At 44.6% G+C, this 26,056-nt stretch overlaps 1 protein-coding gene across 1 annotated transcript in view; it reads left to right on the top strand.

Moving 5' to 3' along the window:
• The window catches only part of LOC121624961 (glutamate receptor ionotropic, delta-1-like), a 475,076-nt gene that overhangs the window by 399,093 nt on the left and 49,927 nt on the right, over nucleotides 1–26,056 (top strand). Inside the window, exons 5-8 of the mRNA XM_041962947.1 lie at nucleotides 2,243–2,296; nucleotides 12,024–12,197; nucleotides 16,753–16,914; nucleotides 20,865–20,984. Of these exons, the coding sequence (XP_041818881.1) occupies nucleotides 2,243–2,296; nucleotides 12,024–12,197; nucleotides 16,753–16,914; nucleotides 20,865–20,984 (510 nt within the window). The remainder of the gene's footprint in view (nucleotides 1–2,242; nucleotides 2,297–12,023; nucleotides 12,198–16,752; nucleotides 16,915–20,864; nucleotides 20,985–26,056) is intronic.

The raw sequence follows: 26,056 nt of genomic DNA, 5'->3' as shown, positions 1-26,056 counted from the left end.
TGTAGCGCTGCAGCAATGTTTTCAAGAGCTGGTGCCTCATTTGGAAAGTTTTTAATCTGTCTTGCATTTAAAAAAAATCCACAAATCTTAAAAAATATTCATTCACAACAAGCACGAATGCATCTGTGAGAGAAATGTCCATTTTATATATGCTGCCTCTGCAGGGAATTGCAGGGTCAATATGTTCTTCTTGTTCTTATATTTCTTATTTTCTTTTCTGTGTTTGCGACTTGTTTCTGTCTCCTGCTGCAGCCTGTGCATGCCTGCACCTCAAGGGTTGGCATGTAATCGTTAGATACGACCAGTTTCTCTGAAAGCAACAGAAAATACACCAGAATGAACAGCAGCTGCAGAAAAGCTCAGTTTTACACCAGAGAGCAAGAAGTCAGGGACCAAAACCCCGAACATGAATTCAAATAACATCAGCTAAGAAAAACAGAGACAAGACGAAGTTATGGAAGGATGAACTATTAGAGGATCACCTGCTGTCTCAGGTGAATCATGTTCACGTGTGTGTGTGTGTGTGTGTGTGTGTGTGTGTGTGAGATAATACCTACAGTCCATGTGGGCCCTGTAAAGGTTAGTATGACAGGTGTAATATCTCCAAGCGAGACATGTGAAGTGTATAATAAGAGCAGGGCTGTGTCCTTTCTTATAAGTTGACCTGTTCAGTGACATCACCTGCACACACACACACACACACACACACAAACCCTTGTTTGTGGGATATTACACAGACACTTTTGTCCCTTAACACACCAGCTGTCCCCAGTTAACTGGTCTTGAATGGGAAGCGTGTTCAGGAAACACACACAGAGACACAGAGCAGAACACACAGATGTAAAAATCCCATCCTGATGTTGTCATCTTCAGCTCTTCAGCTCTTCAGATACAGGGAGGAGGCTGTGTTCCCTCCAGGTTTGTACTGTGAGCTGTCACTGGGTTGTGTCGAGCTACATGAGTGTGTGTGTTTGGTGATCTGGAAGTCAAATGAGGACCTGTTAGAAAACATCTGGTAAGCTGAGCCCCGAGGACCTGGAGCAAAGCTGTGACACAAACTGATATCTGTACACACACACTCACGCTTTCATGGTGGTGTTCTGCATGTGAGTGTGTGCGTGTGTGTGTGTGTGTGTGTGTGTGTGTGTGTGTGTGAAGGACTAGATGTGACCTGGTTTTGAGGACAGGATAAATCATATCCATAACATCATAATTCCGCACTTTGATCATTGACATGGAAAACACATGTAGCTGCTTTCTTGCTGAGAAGAAGAAACAAGAAGAAACAGGGGGAAATAGCTAGCCTAGTTCTGTCCAAAAGTCCCAAAACACAGCGACCAGCACCTTTAGAGTTCACTAATCAACATGTTATCATATCCTCCAGGCCCAGGAGGAGGACCTGCTCCCTATCTGCAGAGGGAGCAGGTCCTCCTCCTGGGCTCTGCCATGTTGCACCTCCATGTTTCTACAGTGGCCCAGACAGGACAAACACTGGTTCTAGAGAGAACGCCTTTCGTCTCTTTCACGGCCACCGTAGGTTCTCCATGAGGTGTATTCAATAGCTGCAATCTGCAACCTCGCCACTAGATGCCACTAAATCCTTCACACTGGTCCTTTAAGTATAAAATGAACTGAGCTTTTCAAGGAGTAGCCAGTTATCATGGCTCATCAGTAATCATGTTAGTCATCATAGTTTCAGCTCTTTTCAGGTCGAGTTGACATTATTTTGTCCGCTTCCTGTGGATAAAAAAACAGGAAAACTTTTCAGTTTTGTTTCCCACAGACCTGAAACAGTTCTGAGCTCTGCTCTTTGCTATCAGCCGCGTGCTTCACTATCATTTTCGGGATGCTGCATGTTATTAGGATTATCAGACGGTGGCAGACGACCAGGCGAGCTCCAGGCGAACCACTCGTCTGTTCCCCCTGAAAAGCTTTTGTTGCCCGACGTTACGGCGGTACAACCCATCACGGACGACGGCAGAGGCTTAGCTAGTTCTGGGGAGGTGAACTTTTCAATCCAAACACACCGCCATCAAACAAAGACACAAGTGAGAGCAAAGGCAGCCAAAGCAGCTGCGGTTTGGTTTAACAGCTGCTGCTCCGCGGTCGAGGCCGTGCCGAGAATGAACTTGAAGTGAAGCACGATGAAATGCCACATCGTGTTCTGCAAGTCGCTGCTGGATGAAATTAGCAGCGGGCCTTGTTATTAACCCTGTCTCTCTCTCTGTGTGTGTGTCTGCAGGCGGTGGAAACTAATCTGGCCTCCAAAGACAGTCACTGGGTGTTCGTGAACGAGGTAAGACATGCTGTGTGTAGCCCTTCATCGACACCACCCGTCATGCTGCAGATGTGTTCACTGACTGGACGTCTGTTAGAGTATTTGTCCTTTAACTGTCAGTGTTTCTGTCAGTTTATTCAGGTTTGAATCGTGCTGCTAACGTTCAGAATAGTGAAGATGGACCTTTCAACCATTCATTCGTCACATTTTCACAACCTTTTCTACGGCTTATCCATCACTTTTGGCTGTTTATTTAAAAATCTGTCTGTGATTTTCACGTATTTCACGTAATTTATTCATTGCTCTCAGTCAGTTAGTGTAACTGCCCTGTTATGAGCCAGCCTTTCTAACCAAAGACACACAACAAAGATTCACTCGACACGTTTTCGGTAACGTGTCATCCTGCCAGATCAGACTTTAATTTGTTTTCTTCTGCTTTCCAAGCATCTGCATCTTGTCTCCATCTACCAGCCTCTGTGTTTTCAAAGGACTGAGAGGTTTTCAGGCTGAACAGGGTTCAAATATCCTCACTCTTCAACAGTGGCGTGCACAGACTTTTTGAAGGGCAGGGGCGGAAAGGAAAAAAAGGGCACATATAGCGTGTCCTCGCCACTGAAGAGGGCACTTTAGCACGCGTTTTGGCTTCCAGGGGGCACTTTAGAGCGTCTTTTGGCGTCCAAGAGGGCACTTTAGAGCGTGTTTTGGCATCCAAGAGGGTACTTTAACACGCGTTTTGGCGCCCAGGGGGCACTTTAGAGCGTGTTTTGGCGTCCAAGAGGGCACTTTAACACGTGTTTTGGCGCCCAGGGGGCACTTTAGAGCGTGTTTTGGCGTCCAAGAGGGCACTTTAGAGTGCGTTTTGGCGTCCAAGAGGGCACTTTAGCACGCATTTTTCAAAAACTGGGCCAAGAGGGCGGGCGATTGCCCCCCCTGTGCACGCCACTGCTCTTCAAATCAAACAAAATTTCATTGTGTGAAACGTCTCCATTGAACTCGACCTATAAAAACTCTCTGAAGCACCGGAAACACCGCCGCGCCGAACTGGAGGTTGTAGCTCCTCCACAGCGGCTTTCTTACAGGTCACATTCTGGTTTGAAAGCGATTATGAGCTGCTGCGTTAATCACAGCCGGTTCTGAGGCAGCAGAGGACGAAGGCTGCGCTGCATCTTTGAATAAAAAGCAGAAAAAGTCGGATGAGTTCAGGAGCACGTTTCTGTGTTTGTTCAGATAAAACAAAAAGCTCCTGTCTGGGCTAAAATCAGCTGCTCACTGCCTCCATGCGTCGCCTCTCTCCAGCGGCTGGCCCCCGTTATTTTTCCCCTCGGTCGGAGATCCACCAGCGTGGGCGACTCTCCGTGCTGGAGGTAAAATTGAAATGACTGGGGGTGAAAAGAGAAAATGACAGCACCCTCCACCACAGCTGGGATCGTGTTGAATCCCAAAACAGCTACATCGCTACAGCAAACAGCTCCGACTTCTGCCGTCTCCTCGCGAAGTGAGCGTGAGGTTTTATTTTAAATGATCTTTCCTTTTTAATCCCTCCTCTGCTCCCAGCATCAATATCCGGGCATCTTCCCAGCAATGAGCTGAGCTGAGAACAGCGTTAACGGCGTAAATCAGAGACCCTCAGAGGTCTTTTCAATGCCAGATTCTCTGGTGCCTTTTCTCTTTTCACCTCCCAGCTTGGTACGAACCTCCGAATCCACTTACGTCTCTCTGCTTCGTTCAAAGTCTTCATTTAACTAACTACATTACTAATTATTCCTGGTCTGTTAAACGTTAAAAGTGCAACTTTCCAACGAGTCCCTTTTTTGTTCGATTTCTTGGTTGACACGCATAACAATGAACTGAGTCCAGGATTCTTTTTAGTTACATTTATTGACCATTTCTTCTAAATTAAACAAAGGATTTCCTTACCAGTACCAGCAGTGTCGAGTTGAAAGCAACAAAACAAAATCCAACACAATGAAAGAACTCAGTTGTTTCAAACGGTCAAAAAACCGTGCATCTACTTCATCAAAAAAGGAGCAACTCACATACCGCTCCTGACCTATATATACACCAGCTGATGGACCTGACGGCAGTCAGCTACATGTTGATCAGCTGGTTGGCATGACGCCGCTCCCTCTGACAACAATCAGCTGATTGTCAGAGTGGCTGCGCGTCAGGACAAAGCCTAATTAAACAAATTATAACTGAATCAATTCAAAATAGTAAAGTAACAATAGTTTTAATTTTATCATGATTTTTCCAATTACCAAATTATAATTTTGGCTCCAACAAACGTTGTTTATGATCGAATATACAAACACACATATAAATGTGTGTTTGTGCCGGTTGCATTTCAAACGTAGCATAACAGCATCTCGTTCCTGCTGTGAAGGCGTCTCTTCCATCAGGAAACTGTTTCAGTCTTTCAGTTTTATTCAGTGCTCCTTTCTTCTCTTCTCTTCCTCCTTCCTTTCCACTTTCAACACCGGGGAGGAATTTTGAGCTTTTCCACAAAACAAATGAGATGATTTAGCAGTATTAGCAGTGAGCTGACTGCAGCAGCGGTGTGTTTGTTGCTGTTGTTGTTGTTGCTGTTGTTGTTGTTGTTGTTGTTATTGCTGTTGTTGTTGTTATTGCTGTTGTTATTGCTGTTGTTGTTATTGCTGTTGTTGTTGTTGTTGCTGTTGCTGTTGCTGTTGTTGTTGTTGCTGCTGTTGTGCTGCGTGAGCTGGATATGTGAAATGGCTTTGGACCTTGGAAACACAGGAAGTCTTGGTGGAGCGTTTCAAATCAAAAACAAAGCCGTGTGATTTGTCTTTCCAGCAATTTTCCATCTGAAACATCCGGATGAAAGCAATCAGAGAGATTGTGAATCACTAGTCAGACTGTCCGGGGGCTCGATTGATCGATTTATTGTGATTATGATTGTAGGAAGTATGTTTAAAATTTCAAACTAGCAAAAACTAAATGCGAATTCAGCTAAAATCACCCACAGTCTCACCGAAGAAGTGACACATTCAGACGACATCAGTGTCGCTGCCGTCTAAATGTTCGACCACACAAAGTTCAGCCTTTAATCATTTTCTCATTCCAGGATTTGATGTTTTTGTCTGTAATAAATGATTTTAAGTTGAAAATCTTCCTGCTGGTTGGACAAAAGAAGCAATTAGAAGAAGTTAATTTGGGCTCTGTGGAATTTTAATTGACACTTTATTTTTAGGCTTGTGAGTGTGTGTGTGTGTGTGTGTGTGTGTTTGTGCGTGTGTGTGTGTGTTTGTGTGAACCATTACAGGTGACCAGCGCTTTTTCCATTGACTTCGCAATAGATGAGAGCAACACCTGTAACCATGGCAACTGTGTAAAACGCTGAAAACGCCTCTGAATGCTTCTGAGACACAAACATTAATATACTACTATACAAACTTCTGATCGGAGTCGTTTCATATTGAATATCTGTGGATACCAGGTCTGATGTTTGTATGTAAATGATGGTTGAATATGTGTCTGACACGTTGAAATCACAGATGTAGCTCCTGCAGAGCGAGCGCTGCAGCACCAGCAGGCTGAGGTGGAGAAGGAAATTCGAGTTCAAAAAAATAAAACTGAAATGAATTAAATTTAAATGCTCCATCCTATCACCTGTTACTAATCAACCTGTTTACCTGTGGAATGATCCAAACAGGTGTTTTTGTTGCTCCATCAGATTCAGAATAAGCAGATATTTACAAAAATCAGTGAAGCTGTTGAGGTCAAGCGTTGGATATGTTGTTATTATGTTTGTGATGCTTTCAATTGACAATATGTCAGAAAGAATTAGCAAGTTATTGCTCTGTTTTATTTAGGTTTAACGCAGCAACCAATCAGGCTTGTAAATCAGATAACCGTTGCTCCTCCTCCTCCCCCTCCCTCTCATCCCTCCAGAGGAGCATCATGGGAAATCCTGTGTGGTGCAGCAGGTGAATCAGAAACCTTGTCAGCCTCCAAACCTTCTCACATCCTCCATAACCACCCTCTCCCATCTTTATTCCCGTCACACTTCTTTTCCTACCTTTCTCTTACTGACTCTGTGTGTCCCTGCGCTCAGTCCGCCAACAGAGGTCGTTCCTAGTCCAGGATGGTGGTGCAGTGAGGTGTCAGGTGTCTTGTCCACAGGTGGAGGCTGAAGGCTCGTCTGTCTCCTGTCCCGCCTTCCCTCCATCCACTGTTTATTCTGCAGGAATGATTTTACGGCTCTGATTTGCTGAAGGTGCCCTGCATGGACGAGGGAGTGAGTTTAAAGTAGAGAGAAGCATCACATTAAAACAGATGATCAGTGAGCATCTTCACACCATCACTGAAAACTTCATGTTTCTGATCTGACTCGTGTTTGTGGCTCAGTGTGAATCAAAGTGTCCTCAATCTCATCTGATCTGATCCGGATCTGAGACTCTTCTATGATAATTTCCACCCTGTTTGACTGTCTGACTGCTCGTGTTTCGTCACCAGTCTGACTTTAGTCATATAACCTTGTCCCCGGGGGGTCTCAGCTATTAGCTTAGCAAGAGAAAAAGCAACTAAAATAAGACCAGAGTTGTCTGCAACCGGAATTTTGCTTTAAGCGGCACCAACAACACCATCAGTGGTTTGGGTTTTAGGTTGCTTTGAGTCGTTTCTGGGTTCGCGATAACTCAACTCAACTGTTTTGGTCAAACTTGAACCATTTTTTCTTGGCAGTGTTTGCTCTGTGGTGCAGTACGCAGGCATTGAATGTGCTGCTGGGTGCAGTATATTCCAGCAGGTTGTCAGCAGTATAGGAGACTGTCCTTTTCACCCCCTGTCCGCCGGTGACACAAACAGCCTCGACCAGACGACACCACTGACGCCAATTAAAAAGAGCCGGAGAGGGAAACTTCCAGACGGCAGAACAAACAGAGGTATAGAGCAGCATTGTTACAGTAATGAGAGAGACAGGTGAGGACAGTAATTAACCAGAGGGGGGAGAGGCAGGGAGGCAGACACTCGGTGGGCAGCGGTGAAGCCTGGTGGTTCGACGTGGTCTGTGATCCGGTCTGTGATCAGAGGACAAATCGTTGTGCTGTCCAACACATGAGAAAGGTTTCATGTGCAGGACTTTCCTAAAAACAAAGCATCGACTCATACAAACTCATCTGTCTCCATCATCACTGATGACCTCTAGAAGTGTGCGGTGGGGTGTCTATCTGCAGACGCAGGTGAGGTCTGGACTAAAAAGGTTGCGACCAGACCAAGAAATAGGCAAATATTTATAATCCTGCTAGAATGAAAAATCATGCAGCACATCCTTTTACTGACCTACCTTTATTTTTTCTGTATGCACAGTTTGTTGTCTGTTGGAGTCGCACTACAATAAAAATAATACAGATACTAAAAAAGACTGTTAAACAGGTGTACAGTAAATTTCAATGAAGCTAACAGTCTGCAAATATTATGTTGACCATGTCAACATGCTAACATTAGCTAATTAGCAATAAACACAAAGTTGAGCTGAGGCTGATGAGATGAGATATTTCACTGAAAGCTAAAGGTGTAGCTTCACTTGAAGAGTCTGTGGAGGTGCAGCGATCAGTCAAAAAACATGTCAGTAATTATCAACCTTAGTCTATTTAAATGAAGATTTACTGTACTGTAATTGATGTGTTTTTCCGCGGTGCATTCAAAGACCTGTCCGCCGGGAAATGACCCCTTTAAAAAGAAAGGAAAAGGAAACAAAGGGCCCTTTGTCGCACACATGCTTTTCTACTCAGAGTGTCTTTGTTAGCATTTTGAAAATGGGTTAATGTTAAACAAAACCTAATTACCTAAAGCATCTCTTGGAAAACAGGTGGAGTGGATTGGATGAAAATGGACTCTAACTGTTAATGGTACCAGTACCTCTCTTTGAAATGCAAATCAGACGCTTTGTGAACAAAAGCAACTCCAGGTTACATTACAGCGACTGCAGGTGTGGCTTAAACCATCCATCTGTAACGACAGCTGAATCCATCAGAGCCTTGTTCCTCCGTCCTGGTTTTCTTCCCCCCACCCTCCTCTAATCTTCCCCCATCCCCTCACAGGATCAAACCAAAGGCTAATGACTTGTTAGACTGCAGGTAATCAGAGCAGGGGAGCTCTTCCAGCAGGTAAACGTCTGTTTGAAAAATAATCACGCTGATAATAAATGAACTCCAAACTGTGAGTTCGTCTTGTTCATTAAAGTGCATCAATAACGCTGCATCTGATTTGCCCATGAATTAAATTTCTTCGCCAGTACTTCCACCATCTGTAGTCTGTATTTTTGTGTGAACATCTTCCCCAACTAATGTACGTAAATATGCTAACTGTGTTTCTGGTGTCACTTGAGTCAGACTACACTTAGTAGCTAAGACCTGTGAGTAAACCTGTAAAGCTAAATGCTAACATGCTAACTTTAGCATTTAAGATCAAGGTACAGCTGGGCTTGACAACATGTAGCTCAGACTGATGCTGAAAGTCTGAAAGTGCAGAGCTGAGCCGAGTCTCCTAAAACGGCGGCAGACGAGGACAAAACCTTTTGTTTTAGGAAGCAGCGCTCAGGTCAGCCTGCGCATTTTTTACCCCCCTCGTGATGAAGATGTAAGAAGAGCAAAGGTGTTTCTCCAGCTTTAATCCAGTTCTATTGCGTATAGGCTTCGCCCTCTAAGGCTATCGCTAGTGGGTTTATCCCTTGCGCGCCTGCGCAGCATTGAAAATGAAACTTAGTCCACGCCCACTTGTTGGTTGGGCCCCACTCGCAGTCTCATCCTGAGTATAAACTGCGTTGAGACCACATAATCGGCTCCCATTTTTCTTCAGCCTGCAAGACAAGCACTGAACTAACATTTGTTCTTAGCTCTCAATACTGTATTTTCAGCCTCATTTCACATGAGAAAGTTCATGAGGTGTCGTTATGGTGCCTGTTGTGGTTATGTATGCGCCACGCATGACGCACCGACAAGGCAAGGTACGGTATTGCTTCTCTTATTGTGGCAGGCGGGGTTTTTTGCATGTGCTTGTGGTACCGAACGGACCCAGTGTGGCATGGACTAGATCCTGCTTCGCCCTTATCCCACTAGCGATAGCCTTAGAGGGCGAAGCCTATACGAAATAGAACGTCAGTTACGTACCGTAACTGCAGATTCTATGAGTATAGGCGCAGCCCTCTAAGTCATGGGCCCCACTGGCTCCGTAGACGGCTGAAGAAAAGCTGTTATGGGAGCCGATTATGTGGTCTCAACGCAATTTATACTCAGGATGAGACCGCGAGTGGGGCCCAACCAACAGGTGGGCGTGGACTAAGTTTCTTTTTCAGTGCTGCCGCAGGCGCGCAAGGGATAAACCCACTAGCGATAGCCTTAGAGGGCTGCGCCTATACTCATAGAATCTGCAGTTACGATACGTAACTGACGTTCATTGTAGTAATGAGCCACAGGCATGACATAGGTGTTTAGTGTCAAACCTCATTGCTCCTGATTGGTTCCATCTTTTCTAAAAACACTGTTACCTGTTTCTGGTCATCATCATCCGGATCATCTCATTGCTGAGTTTCTCAGAAAATATCTGCCCTCCAAACCTCTTGTCTGATTCTTTTAGTGATTCCCATGATCCTCAGCTCACTTCCTAGTCTCTCCCAGTCTGCCTGTGCCTGGAATACAGCTCATTACCATCACGCTGTAGTATCACATCCATTCCAGCTGCTCTTCTGGCCCCATTCTGTGGCTGTGAAGTGCCAGAAAAGACTTTGAACTCTGATTGTAATATTGAAGTGTCTCTCATTGGCACCATTTACAGCTGCCATCAAAATCTGATTTATATCCGCACAAGATATCCAGAAAAGGAAGAACGCATGTTATCACGAGGTGTGAATGTGTCGGATCGGAAACAGAACTATGTGAAAGATAAAAGCAATATGATGGGTCATGATGGGTCACATCTGTGCAGCTGATCTGCTGCTGACACCCAGACGATTTATCCAGTCAGCCGTCACGCTGGTCCTGCAACACACCATTTTCTGGAAAGGAAGGAATGGGGAGACGAATAATTAAGGATTTGTTGTAGACAAAGTTTATAAAGGCCGCCATGATTTTTAAAGGGCGTCTGGGGCTGGTTTGTCGCCACCTCGGGTTACTCACACAGGTTTTACTCTGGAGGACAGAGATCTGATCTCACTGAGAATAGGGACAAGACTTGAAAATACCAGGTGTGAAAGCAAAGGCAAGATCGGATGTATTATTATCCCATTTCAATACCAGGTGTGAACGGGGCTGTTGAGTCACAGCTGTGTCTCAAACCCAGAGGCAGCGCTGAGGGTAAACAGGCTGTGGGTAGTCCACGACCTGATAACGGTTTTTAGATGCGCTGTATAACCTGTCCACATACGTACTCAGTGCCTCCACAAAGAAATACTTTTCCCAGTTTGCTGTGGGGGGGTCCAACACCTTCAGGTTGACCTTGAACACTGACTGTGAGCCAGAGAGCTGAGAGTTGGCTATGCTTCAAACCGACTCATCTGGACCACGAGTCCAACCAGGCCCTCAGAGGCAAAGAGTCCCCGCCTGATGTGTCCACACTCGAAGAAATGGCCTCCAAGAACGTTGTGTGTTTCTTCTGTTTGGTCTTGCAATGAATCGCACAAGTTTTTTGACAAAACATTCCCACCACAGGTGGTAGAGGTGCATGATCTTCCTCGGCAGACGGAGCTTACCCACTTGTTCTGGACTTGTAGATGTTTAAATTTCCATTTTTCTAAGTACTTTAATGCCTTTTCATCCATGTTTGGTTAAAGGTTGAGAAATCAGTCAAGCAGATCTCTCAGATCTTACTGGACCAGAGAGAAAGCCACTGAACCCTGTGAACCCCAGCACATTTACCTCTGTTACGTCCCAATTCCAGTATCTGCAAGGTCAGAAAGACATTATTCAGACCTGCACGATATAACAGCACAGAGGCATCCATGGAAGTAAGATGTGAGTGGACTGATGCTCACACATTTCTTCATGTATTCTTGAGTGGACTGAACAGCAGCAAGTAAATAGATCTCAGCTGACAGGTTCTTAATGCCTTGGCTGCAATTACAGGACCTGGACTCAGACTTGTTTTGACTTTAAACCCTTTAACCTGAAAGAATGACATGTTTTCAAAACTCCAATAAATGAGCTGCAAATCCCTCTAACTTCTGTTTACAAGCCCAGGCTCGTTTTTAATTGGATAGCGGGAACCCAAATACAAAAAGTCGACTTTACAGCGAGGCCAAAGAAAACAAGCCGAGTCTTTGGTCGGGACTCGTTTAAGTCCTGGACTGTAATTATGGTGGTGTTATAAAGCATAAGAAACCTAATATTATTCATAGATTATTTTTATGCTTTTAGAGTTAGATTGAGACTATCTATAATTACACCTCAGGAAATAATTGGGTTCCTCGGCATCAAAGCAATTAAAGGTGCGTCAGTAAGGGAAGCTTTTTAACGGCCGCTGTGGATCCTCCAGTCGCTCTGGCTTTGACACTGTCCTTTGTTTTTGTGTGTGAAGCGTCTCTGATCACTGCTTTTAATTAATGTGGTAAAGAAAATACACATTATTCTAAGGGTGAAATACACACTCACCTGACAGCTCTGCTCCAATCAGCTTCTGCCTGTCAGTAAACTGCTTTCAGACTTCTGGGAAAGCAAAGACCACTGAAGCTCTTCTAATTAATCAGTCAATAATGTCTCCTTCACTCTGTCCCGCCCCCTCGCCACTGCAGGAGATCAGCGACACGGAGATCCTGGAGCTTACCCACAGTGCACTGGGGCGGATGACGGTGATCCGGCAGATCTTCCCCATGTGGAGGGACAGCAGCACCCGCTGTATGAGGCACAACCACCGGATCTCCTCCCTGCTGTGCGACCCTCAGGAAGGATACCTGCAGAACCTGGAGGTAAGAGGCGGCTTATCGGCATCCCGTGACGGCTCGCTGCTGATTCTCTACGATCAGCGGTTTGATGGTCGATGTGTTTGTTGAGTTGTGTTTCCAGTTTCAGCTGCTCGTTCCTCGTCTAGACTGGGGGGATCTCCTCTTCAGTTAGTACTTCCTGGAGGTGTGGCCCTCTTTTCCTGGGAAACCTGATTTGTGACCTTAATTAAGTTTGATTTTACAGATGCAGATGATTAATCATACAATGGCGTTTATTCTGCCTGTCTTTGACATCAGATGAGTTGTGTGCTAACATTTTAGCATAGCAACATTTCTGGTTGCTTTGACAGCTAGCTGCTAAATTTAAGCTACATGTTTTATACAGTGTATGGTTGCACCTAGCGTGTGCTGCGCTCCATTTCATTCACATTCATTCTGTATAAAAATTAGATCCTGTTATGTCACTGTATTAATGCTGATTCTAAGTAGCATTAATAATTTTTAAAGAAGGAATATTTGTTTCAGTATGTACAGTGGTCTGTAGTATGTGACAGTACAGCACACAATCCCAGGTCCAGAGGTTCTTTAACCATGAAATAAAAATTCCCACAAATATCAGGATGTCATTTCCTGATGGTCAAACCACCTGAGACTCTCAGTGCTACGTGTTTCATCTTCCAGATATCCTCCTGCCTGTCAGCAAAGCTGTGCCAGAGTCCATTTGAGGCAAACTGAAACAACCTTTTTGTGACCTTCAGTTCCCCAAAACACCCTTCAGATGTCAGATTCCTTCAGATTTATTCCTGACTCACGTTTGGAAATGAAATATGCTTCATTTTGTCAGAACTGAGCGAAGAACAAATCACATTAATGCGATTTGTTGAGCATCAAACATTCAGTGGTTAGGTCTACTTCAGTGGTCTTTGCTAGCCGTTAGCCGTTAGCTTTCAGAATGAACCGACAGTTTGGGGGTGATTGATCGTCTGATCGTCACTTGTGTTCAGGACTCTGCTCAGTGTGAGTTTACAGCAACAAGTCTGAACTAGTAGAGGTTACAGTTTGAAAACGGTCAGACTTTTATTGTATTCACTCAGTGTTGACACACACACACACACACACACACACACGTTTTGATAAATTATAATTAGCATTTGTGTTCTGAAACGACTAATTTGTGCGTTCGTTCTGCTTAATTTGTCCTGAATAATTTACATCCTCGAATTACTAAATCATTCCCTGAAATCATTTGCTGGGTCTCTTCTCTCTGTTTCTGTGGGACAGAACGTCACCGAACAAAGACACAAAGTTAGATTTAAAGCCAAAGCTTCACCGATCTCGATCCCGATTAAAGTGGTTCATAATGAGAGCGCCGAGGGAGCGGAGAGAGTGGATGAATGCTTTAGGGAGTGAATTAAACAGTTTGAGGCACAATTTAGTCATTCGGCGACACAAAATATTAATTTGAAGAAACATATTAAGTAATTAGGGGGAACAAATTGTAAAACCGAGGGGAAAAAACTGAGCGGCTGAAACTGCCTTCATACTTCAGCTTCGTGTGCCGACAGTCTGTAGATCCAAACACACTCTTATTTTCTCTGTGGGGCAGATCTAAGACATAAGGTGACCCACCCGCACAGGTAGAGTACACAAACCTCAGCTGGTTAACGAGGACCAGGACGTCTCAGAAGCTTCGTCACGATGTTTCAGGATGTGGTGTTGACTCTTCTGCAGCTCACGGTCATTTCATGTGTCAACGTTCAGTTTGTTTCATTCTACTCGACTCTTTTCACACATTTTATCTTTAGTGGCAGTCGCCATCCACACACACACACACACACACACACACACGCACACACTTTACTGGACTATTATTTGTACTTATGAAATATCACAGTGGTGCTTGACATTTCAAACAGAACTATTACTGTAATTCACTTTGACAAAATCGCGTCTTGTTTTGACATTTGTGAAGATGAGTAGACTCTTCCTCAAGATGTCCAACAGCACAGCCGAGAACCCACAGGGACAGGTCACGCACACACACATGCATGCAGCGACACATGCACATGCACACACACACACACACAGAGGCACACACACTCATCTTCTGTCCCCTCCTGCTTTCGATCTTCCTCCTCCGTTTTCCAACTCTTCCTCATACAGAAGCAACTGAACAGGTTGCCTGTTAATGACCTGCAAGCGTTGGAAAGTACGAGCGACAGCCGCTACCTGAAGGCCTCACGAGGTTAACGCTGTGAAATGCTCGCAGGTCGCAGGTTTAGGTACAGAAACTCCTCGGTTAGGTTCAGGAAAACGCCGCCGTGACGTGACTCACCCCACCTTCCTCTTTATACCGCGTCAGCTGACTTCCTCCTTTGCTCCATCATAATTTCTCATCCTTTGTGTTTTTGCCTTTTATTTTTCATTCTTCAAATTAACTTTTCTTTTTCTTTTTTCAGTATTTCCTTCCTCATCTGTCACTTCCATCTTTATCTTTTCTTTTGTCCTCTCTTTCTCATCCGCTCCTCCTCTCCCTCTCTCCATGACATCCTCTTTGTTCTTTGCCCTCTTTCATCCCTCTCTCTCCACCTCGTGTCTCTCTTCCATCATTTCCTCACCTTTCCTCCTCGTCTCCGTCCCTCTGCTGAACCTCTCCGTCCTCACAGGAAACCCTCAGGTAAAGGCGAGGGTTAAATGTTCTGAACAATGCGGTTTTCAGAAGGAGAAAAGAAAAATAAACCTGTGACGTCGAAGTAAAACGTGATGATTTGTGAACGTTCCCTCAGCACAGCCTGCAGCTACAAACAGACTCCAAATATGAGATAATATGACCGATTTCAGTCCTTCGTTGTGTGCTGGTCGTCCCTGTGGCAGCGGCAGGTTCTGGGTTTTTCTTTGTTTTGCATTTTAATGGGGGGGGGGTTTACTTACATCTCGATCACAGATTGTACCTTAAAGAAAAACAAGGATCCTGCAGATTTCTGCTTTGTCTCTCGTTGTCTTCTTCAGATTTAGCCTTTTAATGACAAAAGAGGATGGGAGGGGAAAAAAGTGCTTTGTGTGTGTGTGTGTGTGCGTGCGTGCGTGTGTGCGTGTGTGTGTGTGTGTGTCATGGCTTCAGGCAGCGTGTTGTATGGGCTTCATGCCAGTCAGCTGTACTCATCTGGACAGAGTGATGCTCATTTGTCACCCTGCATTTGGTCTCTGCTCCCTGCTTTGGTGTGTGTGTGTGTGTGTGTGTGTGTGTGTGTGTGTGTGAATGCATGTGTGTTTGTAGGAGTGTATTACTCACTGGGTTCGGTTAAGGTTGGGGTCAAGGGTTAGGCAAGTAGTCTCCAGGAAATGAACAGAAGTCTATATAATGTCCCCAAAAGCCATCTAAACATGTGTGTGTGCTTGAATGTGTGTGTGTGTGCGCATGTGTGTGTGTGTGTGTGTCGGCGTGCATGTACGTGCAGTGTTTATGGTGGTGTTAGCTTCCAGCCAGCAGATGATGCAGTACCCAGCTGTGTCCCACATGTGGCCAGTGTGTGTCACTTAGTGTGTGTTTCCACTGCCTGCTGTGTGTGTTACATACAGCATGAACCCCACCCAGAGTGAAAGCACTTTCTTGAGTGTGCTGTCGAGACGAATTGAGGGTGGAGGTGAGACAGCTTCAGGGAAATCTGCCGCTTTGTCTCAGTGAGCGTTACTTCGCTGTGTTCTTCCAGTGTCACAGTTTGAATGATGAAGCTTCCTGTTACAACAAAAACCTTAATCGCCTTATTTCAAGTAGATGAACTGCATAACCAGTTTGACAATTAGCGGTAATAATAATGATAATAATAATATAACACAGGGAGATTAGGTGGTCAGATCCCCCCCCCTTGTGATCAGCTGTGGGATCTTTAACGGCCGCAGTGAGTCAGGACTCACTTTAACATCTGCTACAGCCTGATCACTGCACTGAGGCGTTGGGATTTATCAGGACCAGAGTTAAGACTGCCCCCTACTGGTCAAAACTCACGGGCGCGCAAACGTCTTCATCCTGCAACTTTTGGAAGAAACCAATACCACATGAAAAGGGGGGGGTGTGAATTCTTGAAGTATGATCTCAGGCATACTCAAGAGAATACCTTTGACTCATATTCTACAAAATAACAGTTAAAACATATAAAATTAAATCCTACTTTCCATTCAAGATTTGTGGGTTCTGTGACTGCAAAAGGACTTTTTGCCTGTGTTATTCGCATTTTTTTAGCCAACAGAGTTGTTTTTTTTTCACCTTTAAGCACCAGTATGTGAGCAACGTTCTTACAATCAAATGGGTTTAATGGCTCGGGAGCAAGAATGCGTATCAGTTACTTCAATCCAAGTTTAACATTTTGACCTTACAGTGTCACCAGTTGAGTAAATAAGTGTGATTGTACACCAAAACATGGAAGGAACATCTTCCTCTGTGGTCTGTCACAGTGGACGAGGTGAATCAGACCACCAGACATCACCTGTTCAGGTGAAATGTCAGAGTCTTTTGTGAGTGTTTCACGTAAAGCTGCTGACATCAGTCGTTAAACTCTCCTCTCCCTCATCTTCTCTCCAGGTGTCTAACCTCTACCTGTACGACAGCGTGCTGATGCTGGCCAACGCCTTCTACAGGAAGTTGGAGGACAGGAAGTGGCACAGTATGGCCAGCCTCAACTGCATCAGGAAGTCCACCAAGCCGTGGAACGGGGGCTGGTCCATGCTGGAGACGATCCAGAAGGTACAAAGTCTTTCTGTCAAACTGGTGCGCTCAGGGAGGAACTCAGGGAGGTTCACAAACCTCTTCAGTCCTCTGCAGCCAGTCTGCTAGCTTGTTAGCTGAAGCTACAGTACACAGAGATGACATCAGACAGAATAAGGCGATGTCTATCAGCCACAGCAGCTCGTTTTGTTGAAAATCTGAAAACTAGAAAGAAGTGTGTTCAAGTACAAAGCTAGCAGCTCATGTTACGAGCTAGAAAGAAGCTAACGCGGGTGTTTGGCCTGTTGAGGCATGTTAGCATTTATTTGGTCTGATTGGCACGAGACACCTAACTTCATATTGACTATAAACAATAGAGTCCAAAGCGTTAGATTTGTGTAACTCTGCAGAACGCACACCGGCTGAGCAGTTAAGCTTTTTTCATTTGACACCATAATATAAGGCGATGCTTTGAATCATAAAAACGTCTCTGTGTCCCGCGGAGGGATGCCTGCAAAGCCATCAACGTTTGGCTGATACGGTGATTTCATTTGGTCTAACTTTAGCATTTATGGGCTGCTCATATTCATGCACGGGGCCTCGTGCACGTCCTCGCCAGCACACCTGATTCACATGCGCTGTTTGTCCTGAGGTTATGATTCATCCGTGGGTCTACAAACATTTGATTTGTGATCAGTGTATAATTAGATTAGATCTTTGTTTGAAATACAACTCAAATATGGAATAGCTGATCAAAGAGTTCACCTATAATCTCCTCAAGATAATTTTACTTTATTTGGCCTTTGAGCTGATTAGCAGCTCGAGTGGGATCGTTTGTTGTCTTACCCAGACGCATTGATCTGTTCTGTCCCACTTTAACAGAGCAGAGCTTTATGGAATCTGTCTGATCTAATACACCTTTTTATGTAAGAGTATGTGTTGTTTTCCATTAAAGATTTAATTGAAAAAAACCTTTGAAGATGGAGGATAGCATGTGGAAGAGAACATTAGCATGATTAGATTTATACCAACATTAAATAAAAGAATAAGCAGCTTCTTTACTTCCAGAAGATAAATCAAACATGAAACGCAGCCGATCAAACATGAAACGAGAAAGTGGTTCAATGTAAAGCCTGATGTGCATCTGAATCACGACCTGTGGTCTAATTGGATGATGATGAGTCCCTCAGAGCACGGTCAGCTCTGTTTTATTAAAAAACATCAGTTCATGTCTTTGACTCACGGTAGCGACCGCTGAGCTCGTTAGTGATCTTTCTTCCTGTTTGATAAACTCGTAACCGCTCAGGAGGACATTTGGCCCAGCGCTGTAGTTTTGTGCCTGTTTCGGACAAACAGCGAGACCTTTACAGATGCCGACCTTTGATACGACAGAATTACCCAGAATCCCCGTTAACCGCTTCTGCTTCCTGTTGGTCCAGTGAGGATTTTCTCCCCCAGCTTTCTGTCTGGACATGAAACATTAGAAATATCTTTCCAGTTATTACAAAACATTTCTGTTTTTGCTGCTAATGAATATTATTTGGCCAAATGTTCAATGAATGTTTCGGATATGGACGAACATTAGGTGTCAACATTCTGTCAACAAACCTGTCTGAGACTTCAAGACCCCAGTAGATGCTGTTTTTAGATGTGTCACTATGTCCACAATGCAACTACGACTTAAACTGTATCCTAATCAATAGGCATGACTCCTGCCATCAGGTACCAACATAAACTTCCTCTTTAACTTGAGGGGAGCTGGATCTTGGTGAGCCGTTCCTTTCAAAGAGCCGATCAAAAATTTGTCTCATTTGGCTCATTTTTATTAAGCTGCGACTTGGTTCCCATCGTTCATGTTAACGAGCCGTTCAAAAGAACCAGTTCGTTCGTGAACGTCACAACACTATTTACACGGTCTGAATTTGATAGATGCTGTTTTCCTGCAAAACAGTATTTCACCACATCTCAAAGAAGGAGCTTTTTTTTATTATTATTTTTTCCTTTAACTTGAACATTTCCACCAGCCGCCATCTCTGACCGCCGTGCTGATGAGGCGGAAAATGGTTTTGTAAGAGGAAGTCAAACACTGAGTGGAAATGGATGGAACGGCGTTCTTTTAGCAGGCAAACAGAGACGCACCGTTGATTTTTACCCACCTGTGTGATGTTCTGGCTGCTGTTTCCCACCAGCGGCTAATGAAAGACAGCTACTGTATATGAGGCCTACATTGCTATATTTCATTTCATTTAACTATTCAAATCCTGAATTTAGATAAAAATCATTTTAGACATGCTAATAGTTTCCCAAACACGCTAAGTTCAGATAAAAGTTTGGTCCAGGTTAGCTAAAAGCTCTGCACTTTGGTTTATATTAGCTACGGTTCAGATTACCGGCTGAAAAAGTTTGTTTCAGGTTAGAACTGTTAGCTATGTTTAGCGGCTGAAACAGAGTGGTTCAAGCTAGGTATGCTAATGCTCCAGTGCTACTCAGTTTGATTCATGTTATTTTATTGTTCAGTTTAGTTTGGTTTGGTTAAGATAACGGTTCGTTTGTTGAGCTAAAATAGTTTAGTTCAGGTTCACTAACAGTTGAGTTTACAGCAGATAGTTTCATGTTAGCTCGCGGTTTGATTTAGCAACAGCTGAAACAGTTCAGATAATATTTCAGTTTAGCAGATGAACAGGGCAGATTAGCCTGTCGTCAGGTTTGGGACCTGCAGTCAACAAAACCTTAAAGAGTCGTACCTGGAAGTACCTCCACCTGTTTGTCTGATACACCCTCATGTGGTTGTGTGTTGTATGTTCAAATCACACGTTTTTAGGCATTTCACACTAAAGTTAAAGATTATTACTGCTAAACGTGGGCATTATAGATGTAATTCCTTGACTTGACGGTTGTATTTTTGCTGTCATGTGTCAGAAACAAAAACATTTTCCATCAGAGCTACTCTGTCGAACAAACAGTCAAACAGAAGGAGGAGGACAAGCAAACATTCTTTCCTCCGGGTGACAACGACAGCGACCTTTGCAGCCGACGGGCCGGCGTTTAGCTTGTCGGCCTGTGCTGACGGCTGCGCTCAGTCTTGCTTCACATCATGAACTGATGGAGTCATGCAGCAGCATGTCGTCGACGGCCTTTCAGAGGAGCAGGACTGCAGTCAGCAGCTGAATTCAGCTCATCCTCTCAGCCTCTAATGATGTTTTATTTGACATCTCATACATCTCTAAACACTTCCTGCCGGTGTGTATTCTACATAGAAGCCACGGAGACAGCCGATCAACAAGGGGGCCAGAAAGCATCGCTGAGCATGAATTAATAAAGCTGAGCATCCGTTAATCAACTCCTGATTGATTAGGTCTGAGTCTCGATCGGTTTTTGCTCTTTCTCTGAGTGATTTCTGTGCGTTCTCATGTGCTTCTGTTGAGATTGTCAATCTGAGATCAACATCACGCCATTTAGCAGCTCGCAAAGCATCATGGGATGCAACCTGACATTAAAGAGCAGAACAGTGCAGACTGTGATGAAGCTGTTTGTCTTTATTTCTGCGAGCGTCTCCTTCCTCCAGAGTTTCAGTTTTTCCTCCACCTCTTTCTCAGCATCACTCATGTTGACTCGTCTTTGCTCTTTTTGACCCCTCTTCTTCTCCTCCACGTCTGTCTCCCATCACCCCTCCCTCTCTGTCTCGCTGTCTCCTGCTTCTGTGCCACTTCATTATATTTTATCTGCCTGAACATTAAAGTTAACAATACTGGCAGGGCCTCTTTTACAATGGGTGCATGATAAAATGTAGTTTCATGAAGAAGCCGTTAAATTCTGCTCTTTACTTTGTGCTGGAGTGTGTCGACTGTAGCGTAACAAGGAAGTGAGTCAAATACAAGTGAGAGGTCACGGTAAAGGAGACGCTGACGTTTATCGTTGCTGTGATTAGAGTCACAGAAGTCAGAGTTTCAGCAGAGACTTTCACGTTCCTCTCTCCTTTTTCCCTTCAGGGCAACATCACAGGTCTGACAGGTACGATGGATTTTAAGGACGGCGGCTCCAACTCTCACGTCCAGTTCGAGATCCTCGGCTCCAGCTTCAGCGAGACCTTCGGCAAGGACATCAAGAGGGTGAGTTCACGCCGTTCACTTTAACGAGTGAATCGGAAATAAAAGGCGTGGAGGCGACATCCCCTTCGTGTATCCGGCTGTGAAAAGCTGCAGCCGAGTACGGACTGAACGGACAGTTTCCATTACTCAGGCTGATATTACTTCTCTGATGGCCTTTTTCTGCAGGAGCACGATGCGACTTTGACAGAATATAGTTAGCACGTGTTAATATTGAGCATAGAAGCTGTTCATTAAAAGAAAAAAAAGTCTGGTAAATGATGGAGTCCTGATATAAGACACCAATAGATGAGGCACAGTTGGAAAACCCATGAAAATCTCATTTAGCTGTTTATCAGTCAGTGGTTAGCTGGCTGGCTAATGTTTGTTAGCTAGCTAGCTAAGGCAGCTAAATGAGTTGCAGTTAGTCACGTTGATTCAACTGTCGAGTTTTTCCTACAAGGAACAAGCATTGAACAACGTGTTGGTCGTGATAATGTGGGGCTAACGACTTTATGAGCCTTTATTTTGACTAAATATGTGCTCAAAGGTAAAGGTAGAGACACAGTGAAGGGTGTTTATATGATAAACTAACGACCATAATTAATGTCATCGTTATGCGTAGTTTAATTTAACATCAGGAGTGATTCAGAACTGAGATTTAACTGTTGAAGACATCCTGACGTCACCGCGTCTCAGTTCAGGTGTCTGAAACCAGACCGAGCACCTCAATTAATATTTGATTTTTAGATGTTTAAGAAAGTTCCTGACCTGAAAACTACCAGCAGCTCCGTCTGACACACATTTCACACATCGGAAATGGAGCAAGATCGTTCTCTTTCATTTGTACACAAAGACACAAGACCACACACACACACACACACACACACACACACACACACACACACACACACACACACGGTCTCTCACTGACTTCCTCTAACTTCATTTGCAGCGTCTCTGTCAGACATGAAAACACACTCTAACACTCAGACATGAACACACACAGGAAACAGTAATGATCCACAGACACACTCGCAGCCACGTCTGCACACTAGATTTTGCTTTTTAATCCGTATTTGTGGCCTCTGTACCGTGTAAAGTACGAATTAACCTGTTTGTACAGAACTCAGAGCCACAAACACACACACACACACACACACACACACACACACACACACTCTCCTCGCTGTGTGTGTGTTCAGAGCAGTGTTATCCCGGCACAGAGCAGCGCTGCTGCAGGCTGGAAGTGCTGCAGATGCAGCTGGATGTCATCAGTCATCACGCCGGCCGGACTGAAGCCTGTCTGTGAGATGCAGCGGTGGAATGTAACTGAGTACATTTACTCAAGTACTGTACAATTTTAAAGTACTTGCACTTTACAGTATTTCCATTTTATTTTACTGAATACTTCTACTTCACTGCATTTCAGAAGCAAATATTGAGACATATATCATAGAAAATATGACCCACAAATATAACATGATGTGTTATCAAAGATAAAGACGTCAAACTGTTTGTGAAGTAGTTCAAATTATTACCGGCTGCAACACTGAACTAACACACACTTTAATGCACCAGCAACTTCATCCATACATCCATGAGCTGCTCCTGCAGGCTGCAGCCAGCCGTCACTGAGTATCAATAACTATAGTCTGATAATACAGTATATATTACTCTAAAACGGACCTGCTTTGAGCGTATTTCTACACTGTGGTGTTGCTACTGGTCAAATGTAACACACCTTACACAGCACTATGACGGGCACTCGACGAGCAACACGTGTCATGAGCCACTGCACCGCCATCAAAGCCTCATGGGAGCTGTAGTCGTTGACCAGGCAGAGCTGCAGCGCTGCGTCTTCCTCCGTGAATGAAGGCCGTCATCATTCATGCAACAGGGAGCTCCAACTCTTCTCAGCTCATTAATTTTTCCAATTACTGTAAAAGTTGTTTGACTATGTCACGTTAACCTTGATTAACAGCATCCCTGTTTAGGACTGCCAACGCTCGCCCCCTCCCATTAAACCAATCAATATTTAACAGGAACAGGGAGGTTTTATTAACACGCAGGAGTCTTAAGTCATCTTCCTGTGAATGAATCAACTGCATGTGATGTCTTACAGTAGATTATTATAGCACCGTTATAATTAAATCATATGTATTGTGTCAACGTGTTTGAGTGTCACCTCGACCTCAGCGGCGATTATCGTCATGGTGACCTCTGCGAGACCGAGCAGCGGCTCTTGTCCAATCAGACTCATTTTCACTGATCCAGCAGTTTGTAATGTAGCGTTTTATACAGAATCACACGCTGTGGGACAATAACGTTGTCGAGGCTGTCTTCCTTTACAGCCGCTCTCGAAACTTAGTGCTAATTTTTACTGCATCGCTAAGGAGCCTTCAAAGAGAGGAGGAGGAAAAAAGAAAAGGAAAAAAGGAGCAGTGAGAGGAAGGAGGAGACAGGAAAGGAAACGAGGAGACAAAATACATGTGGAGAGAAAAGAAGTGAGAGGTGGACAAACAAAAAGAAAAGACGGTGAAGAGACAGAGACTGGAGGACAAATGAGCGAATCAGTGACAGACGGATAAAATCTAATGAAACAGGAAGATTCACATGCAAGCGAAGAAAAAACAGATTTTCTGAATATATTTTTTGATGTTTGCAGCATTTTAGAGTGTGTTCAAACAAAATGAAAAATGAAACCAGATGTTTAAAGTTTTTCTTCTGTGTTCGGTCACAGAAAACACTCACGTGTGATTTTATCTTTTTTATTTTTACAAGCAAAAACAACGATTTGGATGATTTAGCAGCTTGTAGGTACTGTGTGTCAGTGTGAGGCTGTGAGGGAGGGCACACACACACACACACACACACACAGCAGTAATGAAGATTTAATCACCTGGCTTCTCATCTGAGTTATGAGTCCCTCTGTGGTACATAATGGCCACACAACACACAGCCCATAGCTCACGCACACACACACGCACACACACAGACAAACAAACAAATACATATATATATAATCAATATTATCCCCCACTGGCACAGGCACTTATGTCCAATATAAATACTCACACACATAATGAAGCTCTCCCCTTATTGGCCCTCTCACATACACATGATTGAGCATGAAGACCTTTATTATTAGCGTACAGAGCACGGTGTGGTATCGTGTCTCACATAAGTCCTGAAGCTTCGTCCCACCTCTGGGAGGAGGCTGTCGACATCATATCCTGAATATGATCCAAACTCAGATACGACTCATAACCCGGATAGCGTGCGTGTGTGCGTGTCACCTAAAGGTTACTCAGACACACAAAAGACACAGTGATGCTAATCCACTGATCGCAGGGCGGGTGGTTCAATCCCTGGGTACTCCTGTCAAAGTGTCCCGGAGTCAGACCTGAACACCATGTTTGCTCTCAGTAGTTCTGTCCGTGTCTTGCGTGGTAGCTCGCCGCCAGCTGTGTGCGATTGTCAGTCTAAACGGATAAACTGTAAAGCAGTTTGGATAAAAGTGTTATTTGACTGAATGAACCGACTCGAGCCCGAACTGAAGACGTTTCAGCTTGAACGAGACATTTCCGTTCACGTCAGAGCTTTCTGACTGTTTCGTGAACGTTGTTACGGCCCTCGGCCGTCACCTCCTCCCTCTGTGGAACGTGTGCATTTGTGTGCTCGTATATGCAAATTCTGATGTTCAGGTGCCCATCTGTCATTGGACTCTGCACTCGGCTCGACCCGCCCACTGCATCTCTGGTTGGTCCGGCACCGGTTCCTTCGTCCTGTTGGCAAAATCGCAAGGCATCTTAAACCACCGGCATCCAGACATTCGCTGGGGTGTGTGTGTGTGTGTGTGTGTGTGTGTGTGTGTGTGTGTGTGTGTGTGTGTGCGAGCGACACGTTTAGGACACAGCTCGCCTCCGGACCAGAGGGTCTTTTTGACTATTGTTTGTTAGCCACTGTGCTTTGTACCAAGACCCTCATTAATAATTGTTTCTTTTCTTTTCTTGTGTGTGTAGAACTCTAAACCAACCTTTGTTCCTGGTGTTTTGGTTGGATTTAGGTTGGTTAGTTCAAGAGTGTTGATTGTAGTGTTTTGAGTTGTTTCCCTTAACTAAAGTTTTGTGTTGTTCTTTTTTTTCAGTGTAAGTCCAGACCCCTTTGTCTGTGAATTGTTGTTACTCCTTATCTCTGAGTTTGTATCATCATTTACTAATTAAGATTCTAATTTATCTTGGCCACCTACTCCAACTGGGTTTTATGTTACTCTCCCTTTTACCCTGGCGAGCTGGGTCATAACAAACGTAGAGAGAAGGCAGGAAAGCAGAGGCTGCAGGAAGTAACAGAGCTAACAGACAGAAACGGTCCAGTTTGTCCAGTGCCTGTTAGCTTCCAGCTAATGTCCAGCTGGTAAAACAGAAAAGGTCCAGTTCGAACGATGTGAGGCTTCGCTCTGTGCCTGAACAGATCAGCGACGCTCTGAAATGAAACGGTGGATGGAGCTTTTCTGCTCGACGGCTCTACCCCCGAGCCGCAGTGAGAGGAACTGAGCTGGTCGACAGGCTGGAGATGACGTGCGGCCGGTATAGATTAATGATGTGACAACAGGCGGCCCTGAAACCTGCATCATGCTCCAATCACAGAGGGGCTCCATCAGATTGTTCGGGATGAGACACCGACTCGTCAACAGTCGAGCTTGTGTTGCTGTTGCTGATGATGATGATGATGATGATGATGAAGATGATGATATGACACAGACCAGAAGTCGAGTGAAATTTAACTGAAGTCTTCTTTTTATTTGTGTGTGATGATCAGTCCCCTCAGGGACGCCGGTGGACTGAACCATTTTTAACTTGCAGAGACGCGTCTCCGTCTCGCTTTGCGCCGCCCGGAGCGAATTCACGTCCAGCTGCACGTTTGTGTTGATGACGTATGAAATCACATCTCCTCTAGACGTTCAGTCCGAACGTAGCGTCGGGCGGTGAAGTGCGTGTCTACGGGTGGAGGTTTGATACGGGGTCAGCGTTGCGTTGGTCAGGACGTGAACTCGCGGAGCTGCATCCACCTGTTTGTCCGAGCTGTCCGAGTCT

Source organism: Chelmon rostratus, chromosome 21 (genome assembly GCF_017976325.1).
Source record: "Chelmon rostratus isolate fCheRos1 chromosome 21, fCheRos1.pri, whole genome shotgun sequence".
Classification (NCBI taxonomy): Eukaryota; Metazoa; Chordata; class Actinopteri; order Chaetodontiformes; family Chaetodontidae; genus Chelmon; species Chelmon rostratus.
Note: the sequence above shows the minus strand (reverse complement) of the source record. Positions and strands in the feature narration are given on the sequence as shown.